Here is a 21936-nt window from a genome sequence, read left to right on the forward strand (position 1 = left end):
CATTTTTTCAGGCCATTACAGTTTTAGGGGGATTTGAAATGAAGGCAAATTGTGTGTTTTTGTGTTATTTTGTCTTTTGGATTATGAAAAGGTTTAATAACTGGTTTGAACTGTTTTAGCTGACCTTTTATTACGATATCCAGCTTTTTTAAAAGGTTTGAATCAATTTATTCTCCTCTGTCAGCCAATGTGGGATGAAAAACAGCTATTAAACCCCACACAAATATATTTAAGCTTGTGCGAGTTGTGCACACACACACACACACACACACACACACACACACACACACACACACACACACACACACACACACACATCTTCCAAAAGCTTATAGCAAGATTCCTCGCTTAAAATATGCTCAGAATCGCGGACAATTGCACGTGTTTTAAAAATAAATAATGACACCACTATTTCAGATTCCGTTTTGAGAGGAATGCGCATGCGCTCTGCGGGTAGGTGAGAGGATGCTCGTTGCTATGGAAACGGGATGCCGGCACGCTGCGGGGATGTCGCACAGAGGCGGGGAAGGCGGGGGGTGGAGGGTGGAGGGGTGAAGGGAAAAAACCAACAGGCTTCACAGAGGCGGACTGACGACACCGGCATCCCACTAACCCACATTCTCCTGCAGTGTGAAGGAGCCGAGGGTGTGGAAGGACGTGCTGATTTCTGTGAACCCCTTTCAGGACTGCTGCTGCACCCTGGAACGCACAGAAATGGTAACGACTTGGCGTGTATTCGTGCTCGTTTCTGCTTTATAGCGTGGCACAGGTGATTGGAATATAGGTGCAGTGTGATGTGGCTTCCTCATGGGGAAGCTTGTAATATTTTTACATGGCAACATTAAAGCGTAAAAAGTACCGTATAGTTTTGCTCTTCTAGCACTGATATAACGTGTCGGCCATGCTGAACATGTCCATATAGCGAGCTCCGGTAACGGTAGGGAGGGGAGAGGGGAGAGGGGGTGGATACGGATCCATCATGGCGCCCAGATCCCAGGTGAAGGTAAGCGCAGTGCTCACTGATGCAGGCACTCTGTATTAACGCTTTAGAGAATGAACTCAAAGACGCAATACTTTAAGCATGATAATCCTGATCGTTCTGATGAAGCATGGTGTGGAAAAAGCCGGGGATTTATTCGCGTGTGGAGTGAGAGGGGTGGCGGTGTCGCAGAGCCATGCTGGAATGACATTGGTGAATGACAGAGAAAACTCTGGGACTGGATTCGATGTGGGATCTGAAATGTGCATGCATTATGTTATAGTAGTAACATGTTTATGTGTCACATGTACATTAGATCATAGTGAAATTCTCTCTCTGCTTATCCCAGATTGTTAGGAAGCTGGAGTCAGAGTGTAGAGTCAGCCATGATACAGCACCCCTGGAGCAGAGAGGCTTGAGGGCCTTGCTTAAGGGAGGTGGTATCTCAATATCTAAGGATTAGAAGGTTGAGGGTTCAAGCCCTGGTAGTGCCAAGCTGCCACTCTTGAAGCTCTTGAGCAAGGCCCTTAACCCTCTGTGCTCCAGGGGCGCTGTATCATAGCTGACCCTATGCTCTGACCCCAGCTTTCTACATATACGATTTTCAATGTGGAATCAATAAAGTACATTACAGTCAGCCATGATACAGTGCCTCGGGAGCTGAGAGGGTTAAGGGCCTTGCTCGAGGGCCCAAGAGTTGCAGAACGACCTTCCAATCAGTAATCCAGAGCTATGACTTTCCTCCCTTATTATACAGTACTAGTGACATCCAATTATGACAAATGCTTTAAGAGGAATTGAGCCTGAAAGTCTCAATGCATTGCTTTATCTAATAGAACACATGGCCTCCTAGGACGCGCTCATCCTAATAAAGTTCCTATCAGTATAGAAATGTTTCAGGATGGCTAATGATCCATTGCCAGGTATTGATTTGCAGCAATAATAAGCTCTATACCTTGTCCTGTTACATCCATTCCTTGCCTGTAAGGGAAAGCCAGCAATAAAACTGAATGACAACAAACACCAGAGACTCTGAACTGTTTAAATTTGAGACAGAACGGATCAACACATACGCACACCCATAATCGGGTAAGTTTGTGAAAACCCTCACCTCAATCTCAATCTTAAAACCAGTAGCTAGCGGTTTGATAAGCTACTTTTAGTATAATAACTGATATAAAGGCATGAAATAGGTTCTTCTACAAAAGGCATGTTGGTTGAAAATTGTTGTTGAGAATTTGAATAAACTACAGTATTTTTTCCCAAACCCAGATTTTGTTTGACACCAGTGAAATGCTTTGCTGGGTCCTTATTTGAACTGCCGGTTAAATATGCCTGTCCTGGTAATTATATTATAGACCCAAGCGTACCCACATCTCATTGATGTGTATGTCTGGAAAATATGACTTAATAGGTCAGATGGCTGTTTTGGTGGCAAAAGTGGGACCTACACAAATTAGGCAGGGGTTTTAATTTTATGGAAGGAAACACAAGGAATTTGTTTTCAGCTGTTAGTGACTCTCAAAGTACAGACATAAATAAAACTATACATTCAGCTTAGATTATACGAGACAAAACAGACAAGACAAGACAGAAACTGACTACACAAGACAATAAAGACAATGTGAGACAATATAGACAGTATGAGTATTAAATCGGGATACAGATTATATGACAGATCAGTGATGTACATAAAGTGTGAATGTTCATGGTAGTGCAAATGAACCATATTTAGGACTTACAATAGGTATACAATATACAACAGCCATAGTGTGTGTAACATATACAGATAATGTAATGACCGACAGTTCTGATAGTGCAGTGCTTATATATATATATATGACATGAAGCAGGGAATATAATTATGGTCAGTTGTTAATTAGGCTGATTGACTGAGTTTAAAGTTCTCTAGCGCCTGCGAGAAGGGAGGAGCTGAAATGTTGTGTGCAGGCTGCGACGGGTCAGTAGTGATTTTTTCTGCTGTTTTAACTGTGTGTTGCATTATGTTGTGTGTTGTCTGTTCCTGTCCTGTTTTGTTGCTGCTCCACACCAGATGGTGATGGATGTGCACAGGACTGATTTAATGACTGCAGTGTAGAACTGCATCAACAGCTCCTGTGGCAGGCCATACTTCCTTAATTGGCGTAGGAAATACATCCTCTGCTGGGCCTTTTTGAGAATGGAGTTTGACTATTTCCTATTTCAAGTCTTGGGAAATGGTAGTGCCCAGAAACTTGAAGTTCTCCACAGATGACACAGGGCTGTTGGATACTGTGATGGGGAGTAGTGTTGAAAGGTCTTTCTGAAAGTCCACTATCATCTCTACAGTTTTGAGTGTGTTTAGCTCTAGGCTGTTCTGACTGCACCATAGCACCAGCTGCTTCACCTCCTGCTCATATGCAGACTCGTTGCCATCTTGGATGAGTCCCATCAGCGTGGTGTCATCTGCAAATTTCAGGTGTTTAACAGCTGGCTCACTTGCAGTGTCGTCGTTCGTATAGAGAGAGAATAGTAATGGGGAGAGGACACATCCCTGAGGAGCACCACTGCTGACTGTCCGAATACCAGAGGTAATACCTCCCAGTCTCACCTGTTGTTTCCTGCCTGCCGGGAAGCTGGTGAAAGCCGAACTGAAGTCGGCGAACAGAATCCAGGCATATGTTCCTGGGTCAAGGTGTTGCAGAATGTAGTGCAGCCCCATGTTGACTGCGTCATCCACCGATTTGTTTGCTCGGTAGACAAACTGTAGGGGATCCAGCAGCTGATCTGTCACCTTCTATAGGGGGACCAATACCACCTTCTCAAAGGTCTTCATGACGACAGATGCGAGAAAAAAGACAAAATTGCGAGGAAAAACTCGGATTTGCGAGGAAAAAAACTCAGAATTATCCAAACTTTTTATTCAATTCAAGTTGACCTCACTGGGGCCCTCTAGAGGGTGTTTAATAACATCAGCATTTTCACATCCTTTGTAAACTGCATCTGTAGTAAACTGCACAAGCTCAAATATATTCGTATATTTACAAGAGAGACTTTTCAAGAAACCCTAGACACTGTGACCAAACAGTTTAAAACAGCTGTTAAGATTATGATGAACCATTTGTTCTTTTGCATTTTTTTTCAGTAGAATTAGCAAAGAACCACAGACTTGTTGAATTGTGTTCATTGGGTTTCTTGCTTTAGTAATGGCATTTATTCTTACTACACGAGATACCTGTCTGATGCAGCACTCTGTTATACGGCGTTTCTGATAATATTGTTTTTATAGCTGTGGCGTAATAATGAGGGTCTTAAGAGGTGGATTGTTTCAGGTAGGGCATGACTGAAGGCCTAGGTGTGAAATGTACGGCCCACCACTGTTCAGAAGTGGAAAACAGCAAGAAGCATTGAATGTGAAGTGCAAAAGAGACGGTTTTATGTTAATGTTTGTAATTATTCTGTAAGCTAAGCTTGTGCCAGTAAAGTGAAAAAGAAAATGCCCTTTTATGAAATTCCTTGTTTAATGCCAGTCTGAAATCAGGGCCTGTGAACATTTCTGACAAATTTCTGCTTATTGGTGTCTGTATTTTCATCTTTTTAGGATGCATTGTTTTGATTATCTGTAATATATTCTTGAAATTTGCCTGCATCTCTAATATGGAGAAAAAAACAATAAATTGTAAAGGTCAAAGTTTCTTCTGTGTGACTACAAGAAGTAATTGCTCAGGCACTGGGTAGATCTACTTGTCCCAGGCTCCTGGTCTCATGACTTTCTATTCCTGACACATATAATATTCAGCAAACAGAATTTAGAAATGAATGTATTTTTTAATTTATCTTGTTTTTGTGGTTATAGAAATGACAGTGTCACTGAATGAACATAAATCTTGCCATGAATTGCTGCTGCACATATAAACCATATATTTATTCCTATAACCTTTGGACATAGGATTCTTCAAAATCAGGTAAAGCTGCTGAGTTCGTAGTTTTGCCAAAACAGTCCTTCTTCAGCAGTTTGGGCTACAGGAGCTCTATTGTTGGATCGGACCTGCCTTCGTTGTCCATGTGAATCAATGGGTCTCGGCCGCCCACAAACCTGTCACCGGTTCTCCACTGTTCCTTCCTTGGACCACTGACTACTGCTGAATGGGAAACACCCCACAAGAGCTGCAGTTTTGGAGATATGCAGTTGTCTAGACATCACATTTCATCATCATTTAAATCCTTACATTTTTGAAAATGTTCACTTGCTGCCTAATATATCTCACTAACAGGTTCCATGATGAAGAGATAATCAGTGTTATTATCAAAACGGTTGATGCTTTGTGGTGGTTGAGCCAAAGGAAGAAGAAGTCCTGAAATATTCAGTGATATTTAGTAACCTTATGTAACGTCAGGAACATCTGAAGTAAAGCAAATAAAGAACATGATCAGCTTCCAACAGCATGGTAATGAATTCCAATCATCTGGATGATCAGTGTATGCTGCTGTTCCCATATACACAGATCTGACTTAAAATATGACTTTGTTAGACACTGCTTTGACAGGAGAGTTTTTAATACCTCGAGTCCTGCTTCTACATGATGATCATTATTTTTTACAGTTGATTCTAATTATTTTTGTTCTTAATGTCTTTACTTTTATTTCTAGAATTTTGCTGGAAATGTTGTAGTCTTAGTTCTGACTAAATCCTTCTCTTTCTCTCTCTCTCTCTCTCTCTCTCTCTCTCTCTCTCTCTCTCTCTCTCTCTCTCTCCCTGTCTCTCTCTCTCTCTCTCTCTCTCTCTCTCTCTCTCTCTCTCCTCTCTCCTCTCTCTCTCTCTCTCTCTCTCTCTCTCTCTCTCTCTCCCTCTCTCCTCTCTCTCTCTCTCTCTCCCTCTCTCTCTCTCTCTCTCTCTCTCTCTCCCTCTCTCCCTCTTTCTCTCTCTCTCTCTCTCTCTCTCTCTCTGGTTTCCAGGCGAACATGAAGAGCATGGAGCGGGAACTCCAGTGCCCAGTGTGTAAGGACATCGTGAAGCAGCCGGTGGTGTTGCCATGCCAGCACAGTGTATGTTTGATGTGTGCATCTGAGGTGTTGGTGCAGAGCGGCTATCCACAGCCCGAGCTGCCCCCGGAGCCCCGCTCTCCTGCTTCCACACCAAACACACGCTCGCCACGCCAGGCCCACCGTGCTGTAGATCGTCCATTACGTCCTGGTAAGTGTGTGAGTTTATGTTGTAGGGCTGAAATATTTAGACTACAACAGGGTTTCTGCAGGGTCAAAAAAAGTCTAATTTTAGGCCTTAAAAAGTCTTAATTCCACTTTAATTTTTTATACATTTACAGTTTTTCTCAATTGCTAAAACACTAAACCCTATTGTCTGAACCAATTGCTCAGTTGCCTGAACCCACCGATTAAATCAATCACTCTTTTGGCAAAACCATAAGCACTTTTCACCTGTTTAGACACAACTTGCCAACACATTTTCATTGCGATGCACCCGTGCTGCATAATGGTGAGCACAGGTGACAAACGTCAAACACAATTAAAGCACAAGTGTCACCACTTGAACACTACAACTCAAAATGGATTACACTTGTGGCTAATGATGTGAGGGAACATATACAGTAATCCAGTTCAGAGAGCACTGGTTTGTGAGACCCTACAATGGATAGAAATCTGAGAGCAAGAGTTCGTGTGAAAGAAGGTGGAGGTGGTCAGCGAAGACAAAGAACAGTAATATCTGATGAAATCAGAGCTACTGTGATTGACCATGTTCTTGTCCATGGTATGAGCATGAGGGAGGCTGGACAAAGGGTAAAACCAAACATCAGTAGAGTCACTGTGTCCACCATAATCCGAAGATTTAGAGAAGAGAACAGGTAATTACATTTTTTTGACATTATAGTACAGTATGTAAATGTTGACAGCAATTACTGTATGACAGACTATATAAGTAAATATATGTTTCAGTACATCACTGTACCAATGTACTGTAGTATTGTAATGGAGGGTTGGTCTAACTGTTTGTAGGCCTAGTATTCCATGTATATTTTTGTACTTTATTTTTACATGGGCTTACTGTACACAAGTGGCAAACGCATACGATTTCTGTTTGTTTTTACAAGTGCTACGTGTAAATGCACAAGATTTCTGTTTTGTCTTTTTGTACGAGTGCTAAATGCACAGGGTTTTTTTGTTTCTCCAGATTGATGTCCTGAGCATTGTGTTTTCGATTTTTCTACGTAGTGTTTAGTGACTGTTCCGTAGTGATTTTAACTTTGATTGACTCGGGGCACGATTTGACAACATAGTTCAGTTTTGAGCACAGATTGAACTGTTTTGAGGTGAAAGTTTGGTTTTGCAAGAAAAGTCTGAGGTTTTGTGAATGTAGCTTGGGAATTGAGTTTTTTTGTTCACAGTTTAGAGAAAAGGAGAGCATCTTTTAAGAAATGTGTCTTAGCAATCGAGAAAAACTGTAATTTTAAATGTTTTAATTTTAAACATGTCTACATTTTCCGATGTCCATGTAAAGCTACATCTAATGCTCATTAAAATGACTTTATAATACACTTTATAAGGTTTTTATTTGTGTTTCTGTGGTGTTGTAGTTCTTTTGCTTGTCCAAATTTAATTATGATTACAAATAAGACCAACATGCAACAGCCAATCAGCTTTCTGTTATTTGACTTGGTGATACCTGCAGAAACGCTGGTGGTTAAGTCCATGGGCTACCGAGCTGGAAAGTAATGAGTTAAAATCCCAGTATGACCCAGCTGCCACTCCTGCTCTGTTGTATCCTGTATCGATTGTAACTGTGCAGTCGGGTGTGTGCAAAAGCAAAAAATAAGGACACAATATTTTATTGTTATATATTTTATGTCGTTAAAAAAGTTTCCGTTTCCTTGTTGCCATGTTCAGAATTTCTGTACTATAATTACTGTTTGTAAGGATTTGTGTAATTAGGGAAATTATCCCAATTATTATTAAACACACAACATTTCATTGTCAAGGGGGAAATAAATGATCATCTGTGTGCCTTTGCAGGCTTTGGGACATATCCAGGGCGCAGACGCAAGGAGGGTCCAACCCAGATGATGCTGTTCCCTTGTGTGCCTTGTGGTCGAGATGTGGAACTGGGTGAGAGAGGACTGGTGGACTGTATGAGGAACCTCACACTGGAGCGCATAGTGGAAAGGTAATGGGGTTTGAATTTTCTGGTTTGGAGTTTTTATGGTGGCCAAGAAGTGCAAAACAGAATAACAAATCTGAAAACAAACTGTAAAATTTAAATATAGTTTGCAAAAGATTACTTACTGCTCATTGGACATCACATCTGTCATTTCTGATATACAGGAAGTAGGAAATTGTGTATCTTATCCGATACTTATGTTTCTTGTACATGTGTGGAGTTCTGCTTTACTTTAAACCATTTTTTCCAATAGTGAACTATTTTTACACTTTTAAACACACTTTCTCTTGTTTACTTCCTGTATCTTGAATGACAGATGACAAATCCATTGACACTTTTGAGGTTTGTCTAAATTGTTATTGTGTTTTCTGATTTGTACATTTACATCACTCTTTTTTTTTTTTAGTAAGAGAACCCTTATTGAAATGATTTATAGAAATTAACAGGAGAATATACCATATACATTGTGTTCATACAGTTTGAATAAGAAATCTCAGAGTTGCTTTAAAATACTGTTAATATTTAAATGAGCATTTTCTCTTGTTTTTTATTCATCCTTTGTTTGCTGTTTGGAGCGACCCAGTGATGTGATGACCCAGTAGGTCAGACACTGTTTGGCCGAATCTGATTGGTTGATTGTCTCTCAGGTATAGGCACACAGTAAGTCTGGGCAGTGTGGCAGTGATGTGTCAGTTCTGTAAGTCCTCTCAGAACATGGAGGCCACAAAAGGCTGTGCAGACTGCAGGGCAAGTTTCTGTAACGAGTGCTTTAAGCTCTACCACCCATGGGGTACTCCACGTGCCCAGCACGAACATGTACTGCCCACACTCAACTTCAGACCCAAGGTAAGTATTCATCTCAATGCAACCCAAACAGATAAAGACAATGTACCTTTTACTTGGTATAGTACTGTTTTATTGTTTGGTTAATTCATAAATTGTTCATTTTTTGAACCCCACTCTGCTCCTGAGGCAATCATACCACAACTAATATGTGAATTTTGAAACCCAAGATGCTTTTAATCTGCCACTTTCCATCACTCCATCTTATCAAATCTAAAAACCCCACTACTATCTAATCAAGCCAAAGTCAACACTGCAGCTTTATTCATAGTCAGTTCAATTCTATTCAATTCGATTTAGTTTTATTTGTATAGCACTTTTAACAGTGGACATTGTGCCAAAGTGGATTAATATAAAATCTTACATCTCTCTCTCTCTCTCTCTCTCTCTCTCTCTTTCTCTCTATCTATCTATCTCTCTCCTTCTGTCTTCCTCGTTCTAGGTGTTGACATGTACAGAGCACGACCAGGAAAAGTTGCAGTTCTACTGTCGGACATGTCAAAGGCTCCTCTGCTCCCTCTGTAAGCTGCGTCGCGCTCACACAGGTCACAAAATTGTGCCGGTCAGCCAGGCGTACCAGGCACTCAAGGTACTGTCATTTGTTTAAATGGTAGCATATTGACTAGACTTGATAAATGATGAGTGTGCAAGCAAGCAAGTGTTAAAAAAAAAAAAAAGACTGTGTTTAGAATAAAAACTAATGTACATTTAGGCTTAAACTTCAGGTTTTGATGTAAATGTAGCCGCTGAGTTGTATGAGAGTGTCAGTGTAGTACTTGAGTACTAAACCCAGGGAAGATTTAGGATTAGTGTAATTTATGGTGCAACAGAACCACAGTCATGCAGTAAACAGGTGTAATTAACAAAATGACCACATCTGTACATCTGTATAATAATTATAACACCGGCTAATAATATAAGGCCAAAGGTAAATGACCATAACACCCTTATGTGGTTCTGTTGACACAAAGAGACAAATTATTTACAATTGCTTTATATTCTGTAATATAATCATTTCTATTTCACTGAAATGGCAATACTTCTGTGCACGTGTTTTGACAAGGTACGGTTTGACCTTGAGAGTCCTCCACATCTCAATCCCACTAATCACCTTTAAATTGATGAACTGGAATGCTGACTGTGAAGGAGGGCTCTTTATCTCCTATATCTAATGAAAAGCCTTCCTGGAAACGTATTCTATCAGTAGAGGGGACTAACTCCATATTAATCCACCTGGATTTGGAATTAGATTTTTCACAAGCATGTTTCCAACATGCCCCCTATAATTACTTTGGCCATATCATGTGTTTGTTAGCGCATGTAAAAGCAAATCATTTTGTAATCAATGTTCAGAAATGTTTATTCTGCTCCAAACAGCAAGCTGTTAACTGTCATCTTCAACTCTGTTGTGGGATTCCAGTGCTTTTATTTTCTTTGTGCGTCTGTACAGTATAGCGTGTGAGTATTATCTTGAGGAAAAACAATATGTTTAAAGTACAGCTATCAGATTTAATCACTGATGATTATTTATATACGCTTCATATACACAGACCTCATTTCAGGGAACCATTAGCAACTAACTGGTGCAATTCTGTTCTTATTGGTTTCCTTTGACACACACAACTTACCTGCATTATGAATAGTGTTTATTATTTTATTGAATTTATCAAAATCTGCTTTGTTTGGGTTTTTTTGTAGGAGAAAATCAGCAAGGAGCTCCACTACATCCTGTCCAATCAGGCTACAGTACTGACTCAAATCACCCAACTGGAGAATGCCGTCACCCAGACTGAGGTACTGCTCCCTGTAGTATTACCAAACAGTAGGGCACATGTTAAGAGTTTTCTTCTGCTCCTTAATGGCGTGTCTTCTAACTGTGCACAAAAACGATAGTCTAGTTTTCTAAAAGTATTGTCCTATCTCTAAAAACGCAGTCAGTTAAGGAAGTAATAAATAATAAGGAAATTAGTGCATATGACTTTTCTGGTGAAGTTCAAGCATTGCACTCTAAATATGTGCGTGTGTGTGTGTGTGTGTGTGTGTGTGTGTGTGTGTGTGTGTGTGTGTGTAGGTCAACAGCGTAGCAGCCCGTGAACAGCTCTCTCAGTGTGTCAGAGAGTTGACGGCTCTGCTTTCAGAGAGGCAGGTCATCCTGGCTCAGGCCCTGGAAAATTCCCGCCAGAGGCGGAGTGAGGCTTTGGCCAGTCAGGTAGCAGAGAGGCGCAGCTTGTTGGAACACGCAGGCCTGATGGCATTTACCCAGGAGCTGCTGAAAGAGACCGATCCAGCTTGCTTTGTACATGCAGCCAGGCAAACATATAACAGGTACAGTACACACTTAGATTTATTTAAAATAGAAATGGGTAGTGGATTTGGGGTGTCTGGCATTTTGACTGAATCATAAGACAGATGAGCTGTGCAACCTGCTTTGATGTTTTTAAGAATTATATGCAATGTGACGTGCAGGAATTAAAAGTGCTGTGATTTGAGAGAGGAAGGAATGTGTTCTGGGTGGCTGCACATAGGCGGAGGCACCCAGGAGTCAACAGTTCAAATGTTTCTTTATGCAGTCAGAGTCTGTCTGGAATCAACTTGAAAAACACTCATGGTTTTAGGGCAAGGACTTACGTGCCATTTAATGACAAACTTCGAGAAGAATTTGTGATTTGGGACAGTGAGAACATTGGGAACATCACATGTCCTCGGATGTGTACCAATTCTGTGCAGGCTACCAGAAGTAATAAAGGGAGGGTCTGGAACTGGCTCAGAACAAGCAGGTCTAATGCACAGTGTGCAATGTTTAATAGTTATTTGCGATTGTTGCTTGTCAGACTGTACGAACATGATCCCCATGTTACACGGTAGGATCTCAGTTGTCATAATGTCAGACAGTACGACAGTCAAAAACTGACGCACACAAGAAAAAGACTCTTTTGTGTCATCAATCCGTGACTCGTTCAGACTCGCATTCTCTCGTTCCCTACACAATATCTAGCATTCATTTTGTTTATTAATTCAATTCAATTCATTTTTATTTGTATTGCGCTTTTAACAATGAACATTGTCTCAAAGCAGCTTTCCACAGATAATGTGGTGATAAAAATGAATAAGATGTTCTTTATAAGTGTTGATGAGCGAGCCGGCAGCGACTGTGGCAAGGAGAAACTCTACACTATCACATGCCTTGATAACAAAAACAGAAAAACAAGGTACCCAAAATTTTCTTTCTCCTCAAACCACTTCCTTATTAGCCATGCCATGAAAAAGCAGTGATACAAACATTATACTCCTTTTCCCTCCAGTACTCAATAAGTTTCTCATCTTGCTGAACTGTTCACTGACTTGTTGAGACATTTTCCCTGAGTTGTCGCGCTAAATGTGTCATCAGGCTCAGCGCTCCTATTGGTTCTTGGTTTGACAGTCATCATACAAAAAGCCACAGTCAGTGTTCCAGTTCATCCCAAAACTGTTCAGTAGGGTTGAGGTCAGAGCTCTATACTGGCTTGCTCATTAGGGACAAACACATAAGGGTTAATGTAAAGATCAAAATTTATATTTCTTAACCAATTTATCTGTGTAAAACCACTTTAGGAAAATATCCATTGTGAAAAGCGCTATACAAATAAAACTGATTTTAAACATATTATTTATGTTTATACTCACATACACTCTCTCTCTCTCTCTCTCTCTCTCTCTCTCTCTCTCTCTCTCTCTCTCTCACGGTTTCTGTCTCACTTTTTCCCTCTCTGTCCCACAGGCTGGCCCAGTCAATCGATTCCTTGCAGAGTTTCTCTCTCTCTGCTGATCCCTCTTTCCGACACTTTCAACTGGATGTCTCCAGAGAGCTTAAACTTCTCACTGATCTAAACTTTATTCAAGGTGGGAATCAAACCAGATGCCTGTAATTTGACTCAAGATTTAGAACAGTAAAAACAAGGCTGATAAAATTCACTTTTGTTAGAGATCTTTCCCTTATCCTCAGGTGAAATATAGGGTCACAAAAAAGACACACATTAAGCATATTTGGCATTTTTAATTTTAGTTATGACAGTAAGACCTAATCCAAACCCGACCTTCTTGATTTCATCAGCGCCTTTAGCCCCTGTGATTGACACCCAGCACACACTAGCCTACGATCAACTCTTCCTGTGCTGGCGACTGCCACAGGAGTCCTCCCCTGCCTGGCACTTCTCTGTGGAATACCGTCGCCGGGGTGTCGTGCCAGGGGGCGGGGCGAGAGCTGGCCTCCGCGGCGGATTGGCTGGAGCCCGCTGGGGGTGGCAACGATTGGATGAGGTGAGCGGGACCAGTGCCATCATCAGTAGGCTGGAGATGGACAGCGTCTACGTTCTCCGAGTGAGGGGCTGCAATAAAGCCGGCTTTGGAGAGTACAGCGAAGAAGTGTACTTGCACACTCCACCAGCTCCCGGTAAACAAACCACATGTTTCCAATAGGATAAACTACACCTTAAAACATGATGATATAAAGTAGGGGTGGAACGGTACACATAATCGTACTGGAATTTTTCGGTACAGGGCTTCCGGTTTGGTACACACGTGTACCGAATGCGATCATTATTACGTGTGGAAGATAAAAAGTTACAATCTGAATTCCCTCAGGAATGTATTAAGTGGCAGACCGCAAGTTTTTTTATTGTCTGTCTCAAGTCAAGAAGCTTTTATTGTCATTTCTACCATATATAGCTGACGCAGTACACAGTGAAATGAGACAACGTTCCTCCAGAACACCGGTGCTACAACACACAACATAAAGCTGCATAACAGAACACAGAGCAAAGACTAAAACACAGAGCAGGGACTAAGTGTCCTCACCACATAAAGTGCATCGAGTGAAACTGAGTGCAAACAGTGCAGGCAAAAAACAGTGCAGACAGACAACAATGCCAGGGGTGTAAAAAAGAAACTAGAGTTTGCGCACACAAGCTCACTTATACACACACCTGTATTACCCAAATGGGGTCTAAGAAATGTAAACTTATTAAAACATTTTTAATTAATTTTATTTCATTCATTTTATTGTAATGTAATTGATTACTGTGTAATTATTATAATAAAAACAACAATTGCATTAATTTGATTCTATTTTATTTTTATAAATCTAAAATGTATATACTACTGTATAATATTTAATATTATATTATATATAATATAATATAGTAATTTATATATTATTTAACCAAGCAACTACAAGTTGTTTAAGAAATGCAAACTGTTCAAAATTATTAATAATAATAGTGTTTTTAAAAGTGTTTAAAACATGCAGTTTTCTGTTTTTCATTTCTTCACGCAACTGTACTGAAATTGAACCGTGACTTAAAAACCGAGGTACATACCGAACCGTGAATTCTGTGTACTGTTACACCCCTAATATAAAGTGATGGTTTTGAAAGCCACATGACTCTAGTGATGCTAGTGTCAAATTAAATACTGTATATCCAGGCAGATGTTCTGATTCAGCGGCATAGTGGCACAACGATGCTGCTTCACAGCTCCACCATCACCAGATATTGTACCCTATGAGCTCAGATCACTGATTGTGTAGCGGTTTAGTGGTTTGCAGCTTTATTATTCTAGAAAGTTATTTTATACCCAGTAATTTGACAAAAGATCACACATTGTCTCATTTCATTCATATTTCATTTGAAGCCAAAGTTTTCATCATTAATATGCACTTCTGCATGTTGTTAGTACCATTTTCATTGTTTATTTTATTATTATTATTATTATTATTAACATTATTGAATGTATTTTTTACCACGATTTCAGGTTGAAGAGCCACACACTGACCTAACGTACACACATACATCCTGTGTGGCAAGTGCTCTGTTTCACAGTTCACCCATGAAGTGATTCTCACTCATTCTTTTTCATCTTTTCTCTCTTTTTTTCCCATCCCCATTCCTCTGTCCACTTTTTTATGCTTTCTGCTGAACTTCTGTATACCACCCCCACCCCCACCCCATCCATCCCTTATCCATCTTTTAAGTTGGTCTTTCTGTTTTTCTTCCATTTTTCCTCTTAGTGGTTTATGCTTGCTTTTTTTCTTCTCTCTTTGTGTCTTAACCATATCTGCCAAGTTGTCTCATTTCCTCAGAACCTTGTTGTGATGAAATTTTGTTATGGAAAACAACAGATAACAAAAGTAAGCATGACCTGTGCTGTCTGGACAAATATTCAGATAAATCAAGGTTTCATAATTGCATGTATGTAGTGCATTTCTTTTGCCCCTGAATTGAAATCTCCAAAGAGCTGCCTTGCTTTTAATCACCTGCTAAAAAACCCTGTTGCTGAATATTTTCAGAATATTTGTACTCTGTTTGTGTGTATCCCATTTGTTCCATTCTAATTTTGTCTGGCTGTTTTTCTGATAGCCCTTCTGCCTTGTCCTTTTGCCCCTTCTTATAATGAGGCAATCAATCTTGTCTTTCTTATCTCAATTCCAATCCTTTCCTTAATTCCACTGCTTTTTCTGTCCTTCTTTTCCCTCCTTTTCCTCCCTTTGCTGACCACTTTTTCTCCTGCAACTTATTCCCAATTGCATCCCTTTTCCTCTCCTCTCCTCTCCTCTCCTCTCCTCTCCTCTCCTCTCCTCTCCTCTCCTCCTTTACTCCCCCATCAGTACTGAATTTCTATTTGGATTCGCGATGGGGTCTACATGCGGATAGACTAGTAGTGAGTAAAGAGCAGCGCTGTGCCCGCAGTGTGCCAGGCCTCTCTCTTCTGCAGGCAGCTGACCGAGCCCTAACTTCCTGTCACCTGACCGCCGACCTGCTGGTGGGTGACGTGGCCATCACACAAGGCCGTCACTACTGGGCATGCTCAGTGGAGCCCGGCTCATACTTAGTCAAGGCAAGTACAGCATCAATAGTTAATATGAAGCATGAGTGAAACATTGATTTCTTAACATGTTTGTAGAACATTTTGTTTCAACAATACAATGATTCGAAGCTTATGTCAAAGCTCTGGGTGTTTTCACTTTTGACCACCACTGCAATAAAAGATAATTGCAATAAAATCAGAAGTAAAACAGACTTAACAATAAAATAGAAATGGAATTATAAAAATTGAAAAGAGATACAAAGCAGTACATCCATTTCTGGAAAGCAGAAACAGAGTGAATTATTATGACTATAACAAATAAATTGAACTCTCTCTCTCTCTCTCTCTCTCTCTCTCTCTCTCTCTCTCTCTATATATATATATATATATATATATATATATATATATATATATATATATATATATATATATATATATATATATATATATTCCATAAAAAAGTTGGGACACTGTACAAATTGGGAATAAAAAAAGGAATGCAATAATTTACAAATATCATAAACTTATATTTTATTCACAATAGAATATAGATAAAATATCAAATGTTGAAAGTGAGACATTTTGAAATGTCAGGCCAAATATTGGCTCATTTTGAATTTCATAAAAGCTACACATTCCAAAAAAGTTGGGACAGGTAGCAATAAGAGGCCGGAGAAGTTAAGTGTACATATAAGGAACAGCAATTTGCAACTTATTAGGTCAATTGGCAACATGATTGTGTATAAAAAGAGCCTCTCAGAGTGGCAGTGTCTCTCAGAATTTAAGATGGGCAGAGGATTAACAATTCCCCCAATGCTGCAAAAAATAGTGGAGCAATTTCAGAAAGGAGTTTCTCAGATGTAAACATGATCCAGAAGTGCAGGCGTTTTCTCTGGGACAAGGCTGATTTAAAATGGGCTGTGGCAAAGTGGAAAACTTCTCTGTGGTCAGACGAATCAAAATTTGAAGTTATTTTTGGAAAACTGGGACGCCATGTCATCCGGACTAAAGAGGATAAGGACAACCCAAGTTGTTGGGTGTGGCATGTGCAGCTTACACATCTGGAAAGGCGGAATCATGAAAGGTATAGCCAAGTTCTAGAACAACATATGCTCCCATCCAGACGTCGTCTCTTTTAGGGAAGATTTTGCATTTTCCAACATGACAATGCCAGACCACATACTGCATCAATTACAACATCATGGCTGCGTAGAAGAAGGATCCGGGTACTGAAATGGCCATCCTGCAGTCCAGATCTTTCACCCATAGAAAACATTTGCCGCATCATAAAGAGGAAGATGCGACAAAGAAGACTAACAGTTATGGGACAACATTCCTATGCCTAAACTTGAGCAACTTGTCTCCTCAGTCCCCAGACGTTTACAGACTGTTATAAAAAGAAGAGGGGACGCCACACAGTGGTAAACATGGCCTTGTCCCAACTTTTTTGAGATGTGTTGATGCCATGAAATTTAAAATCAAATAATTTTACCCTTAAAATGATACATTTTCTCAGTGTAAACATTTTTATATATATATATATATATATATATATATATATATATATATATATATATATATATACATACATACATACATATATACATACATACATATATACATATATATATATATATATATATATATATATATATATATATATATATATATATATATATATATATATATATATATACAGTGGAACCCACTTATCTCGACCTCGGTTATCTCGACAACCCTATTAAGTCGACGTTTTTGAAGTGGAACTGCCAAATTCTCGCTTTGTCTTAGCATTTTTAAATGGTTATGTCGACTTTTTTATGTCGCCGAACCCTAATATCTCGAGCACAAGGGGGAAAAATTTGCCATTTAACGTCGGTTATCTCGGTGCAGCTGCAAAAAAGAACTCGCGAAAGTGGCGGAAAAATCAAGGCTTACAGATGCTACAGGTGTTGTATTGTATACTGGTGAATCTCTGCTGTTAGTTAGTGCACATATGCCTTTTGTTGTTAAATGTTATGCGATGAACGGGAGGCGAAAGCCGCACTTGGTAGGAGCGAGGCGCGGAATGTGGGATGAGCAGCAAAAGCATACAATTAACAACGGCAGGATCGGGGGGGAATCCACGATGCGCTTTGGGAAGAAAAGCACAGCCGTTGAGAGAGTGCCGGTGGGAAGACACGTACCGGAATACGCATGAGCGATAACAACGACCGCCGTGAACCAACATATACCAACAATAACGGACGGTGAGAATGTGGAAGTTTAAATAGGAGCTGGTGATGATGATAAACGAGCACCATATGTGCGCAATTGAAGCCGGGAGCTTCAGAGAAAGCGGAGGTTTGACAGCCGCTGAAGGAGGCCAAAGGGGACGTGGCAGGTGGATTCCTGACAGTTAACAAATGTACTGTATGTATTTTTATAGCATGCCTTCATCAAACAAATCGCCGCAACGCTGTTGTGTTAAAAAACCCTCCAAAAATACACATCATGTACATAAAGAAATTTTAAGCACGTTAATATATTGCCGCCATATTGATTTTCGTTTATCTCGATCATCGGTTATCTCAATGTTTTTTGGTGACCCCCTAGGACATCGACATAACCGGGTTCCACTGTATATATATATATATATATATATATATATATATATATATATATATATATATATATAAAAAGCAGGTGTAGGTATTGGGGTTTGTTTATACGATTCAAAGCTCTAGTGCTTAGTGTTCTTCTGGTTGAAGGCCTGAATTGCTTGTGGAAAAGCTCCTCCTCATCCTCTCTGTGTTGGCCATCAGTGAGCGGAAGCCCTTCCCTGACTGCAGCAGGGAGAAGAGTCCATTGTTTAGATGAATGATGTCCTTCACTGCTTTCCTGGACTTGGTCCATCAATGGTGGCTGTAGACAGACTGCAGGTCAGGAGCTCAGTGTGGATGGTGCACTCAGCTGATCGTGTGTCCTGCTTGGTGCAGTTCCTAAACCAGGCTGTGTTGTTTCCCAGCAAGATGCTCCCTGTGGTGCAGGTTTAAAAGTTCCTGAGCATCTAAAAGAGCAGTCTAAAGTCTCCCAACTAAGGTGGAACAGACTCTGACAGGCCTTCACCAGAGTTTTGATGCAGAGTAGTTCTCGCTCTCCGGTGTTTTGTATGGTTTGAGGATTTATAATCTCACTCTTGATATCAACCAAATGAGGATGGGTTCCCGTTTGATTCTGGTTCCTTTCAAGGTTTCTTCCTCATAACATCTAAGGAGGTTTTCCCTGCCTCAGTCACCACCAGGCTGCTCATCAGGAATCAACACATCATTCACTTTCATTCTTAAATTCTGTAAAGCTGCTTTGAGACAATGTCCATTGTGAAAAATGCTATAGAAATAAACTTGACTTGACTCGACCATGACAGATCCGGTGTAATGACCAGGGCACCAAAAAGAAGAAATTCCAAATTGTTCTATTGGCTATTCCTATTGTGTGATCAGTTTTACCTCAGCTTCCAAATGGTTTGCTTCTCTCCTATAGACAGTTTTCCCAGGCCGCAGCGTTAGAGTACACATTTAGAGCTATTTCATGCTCCAATATTTTTGATCACATTAGAAAAGGGTATTGACATTTTAAGTTGTTTAATATATTTAACTCAGGAAACGAAATGTGAAACTTGGTCAACTGTCCAGTTAAAATTTTGGATCTCAAACCCAAACGTATTAAAAAAAATAAATAAGAATTGACCTTGTTGTTCCAAAAACTATGGTTATTTTTTATTTTCTTATGCCCCAGTCTTTCTCTGTTGCTCTCTTTGTATTTGTATGGTAAAGGTCGGTGTTGGTCTGGAGTCAAAGCTTCAGGAATGGTTTCATCTGCCACAGGACATGGCCAGCCCTCGGTGAGAAATCAAAGATTTGAATAAAGTTTGAATTCAAAGAATATTTGACTGGAAACATGTTGAAACAAAAGATATGGCATCATGATCCAATTATATATAAAAAATGATAAATAAGGCAGGATGCCATAGAAAGAGGTCCCAACATTTCTCATTTCCTCATCAAACTCCACCTACATTCTGCCAACTCATTTTAGATGCTTGGAACATTGACCTGTTTCTTTACCTGTGCAGCTACGACCCCGACAGTGGCCATGACAGTGGGGCAGAAGATTCTTCAGACGCTCTGCCCCCGTTCACTTTCCTCACTATGGGCATGGGCAAGATTTATCTGCCCGCTTCTGCCAATGCCCACCATGGAACGGTCAATCACAGGGACATCTCTAACGGCAACAGCCCCTCCTCGCCGAACGGCGTCACCTATCCTCTTCCTCCCAGGCTGGGTGTGTGTCTGGACTTCGAGAAGAGCCGTGTCACCTTTTATGATGCTCATTCACTCCGCCCACTCTGGGAGGGTCCAGTCGACTGCTCTGCTCCCGTCTGTCCTGCATTCTGCTTCATTGGAGGAGGGGCTCTGCAGCTACAGGAGCTGGTGGCGAATCGCAATGCAGATCAAACACCCGTCAGAAGAGTCACCATCCAATCCCGTGCCACTAAACTGAGCTGAGGTAGCTATCTCAGTGACATCTCAAAGGCTAGACCACCTTAGTAAATTTTGTTTTTATATTTCATACCTAAAAATAGTTACTGCATTTTTAATTGCACCGAATATGCACTTCAGAATAACTGTATTATTATTATTATTATTATTATTATTATTATTATTATCTGTGTGTTTTACACTATTTTTGATAGGGCTTTTTTGCTTTACAGTGCTTGTGGAGGAATGTAAAAAAACATTGAATTAAATGAATCTTTGGCCTATAAATTCTATATCTATATATAACTATAGCTGTAAATAGAATTTCTGGCCTCCTCTCTCTAGTTGTACATCTACAGGTTTTTGATAATAATTTATTTCTGGGGTCATTTTAAATAGATTTTACTTTTAATTTCATTACTAACAGATGTGACCTGAGCGTTAGATGTATATCCATCATTCCAGTGACTCTAAGAGCCAAAGTCAGTTTTGTTCTCCCCATTTTTAATTCCATTACAGTTGATGTTTGGTTACTGGCTGGAGACTTGGCAGGGCTACAGGTTCATGTATATCTATTATCAGAATGTACAGCTTACATCCTGTTAATGCATTAAATGAGATGTTTATGAAAAAAGAAAAGAAAAGAGAAATGAAAATTATTGGCTGTAAATAATAACTGGCCACGTAAAGCTGTTACTGTCACACTTCCCTGAGATGTGCGATCTTACTTTAATTTGCTGTGTAGAGAAAAAAAAACCTTCATTTCTTTTCACTGACAAGAATGGAGTAGTAACATTCTGGTTACAGAAATAATGCTGAATCTTATATATGTAAAGGATGTATGAGAGTATAACGTGAGTATGCTACCTCATCCTCAGTATAAAGATGAGTGTGTGTGTGTGTGTGTGTGTGTGTGTGTGTGTGTGTGTGTGTGTGTGTGTGTTCTTTTATGCAATTTTTAGCTTGTAGGACATTTTTTTAACTGACCCACAGTGGGCTTAATTTTGGCGTAAGCTTTAAGCTGTGCTTCTTTCAGATAGCGTATACTTTTCAGAATAAAATGATGTAGGCATCACCTGCTGGTGGAATATAATCAGATTTCAACAAAGAAATGTTGAAAATGTGAAATAAAGACTTTATCTGTAAGATTCGAATCCTTGTGTTGATCGCAGTAATGAAATGTGCACTGCAGTACTCTGAACAATAGGGGGCAGCAGTATACCAAACTATAATATAACCTAGACTACTAGAGGTGTGTTGATATAGATTTGTGTTCTTTATCCTCTAATCCTCCTTCCCCCAATTCTACACAGCATGCTTTGGTTTTAAGTCACTAATCAAGTTTCTTTAATTCAACATGCACTGATATCTGGCACCAAGACTTTAGCAGCAGATCCTTTAAGTTGTGAGTTGGAGTCTCCATGGATCAGACATGTTTGTCTGAGCTTTTTTATCAGCTTGAGGACTAAAATTCAACATCTTGAACATTCTTTGTCATGTTGTTTAAACACTTCCTGAAAATGTTTGCAGTGTGGCAAAGAGCATTGTCCTGCTAAAAAAGACCACCACTGTTAAGGAACATTCTTGCCATGATGGAGCGAACT

At 40.0% G+C, this 21936-nt stretch overlaps 1 protein-coding gene across 7 annotated transcripts; it reads left to right on the plus strand.

Annotated features, from left to right (window-relative positions):
* Window positions 1-548: 548 nt before the first annotated feature.
* trim46b (tripartite motif containing 46b) lies at window positions 549-21486 on the plus strand. 7 transcript variants are annotated; one of them, XM_046844299.1, is made up of 12 exons: window positions 549-717; window positions 5915-6152; window positions 7985-8135; window positions 8777-8975; window positions 9415-9561; window positions 10671-10766; window positions 11044-11297; window positions 12730-12851; window positions 13063-13401; window positions 15613-15842; window positions 19628-19695; window positions 19927-21486. In XM_046844299.1, exons 1-12 carry the CDS (start codon window positions 715-717, stop codon window positions 20357-20359), a joined length of 2280 nt encoding a protein of 759 aa, XP_046700255.1. In that variant the 5' UTR covers window positions 549-714; the 3' UTR covers window positions 20360-21486. The 7 variants fall into 7 exon arrangements, 5 of the variants coding, with proteins under 5 accessions (XP_046700255.1, XP_046700256.1, XP_046700257.1 ...); XM_046844298.1 differs by lacking the exon at window positions 549-717 and adding an exon at window positions 830-1003; XR_006924988.1 differs by lacking the exons at window positions 549-717; window positions 19628-19695; window positions 19927-21486 and adding exons at window positions 826-1003; window positions 14980-15135 and having other exon boundaries at window positions 15613-15732.
* The last annotated feature ends 450 nt before the right edge of the window (window positions 21487-21936 follow it).

This window comes from Silurus meridionalis, chromosome 29 (assembly GCF_014805685.1).
Source record: "Silurus meridionalis isolate SWU-2019-XX chromosome 29, ASM1480568v1, whole genome shotgun sequence".
In the NCBI taxonomy this organism is placed as follows: Eukaryota; Metazoa; Chordata; class Actinopteri; order Siluriformes; family Siluridae; genus Silurus; species Silurus meridionalis.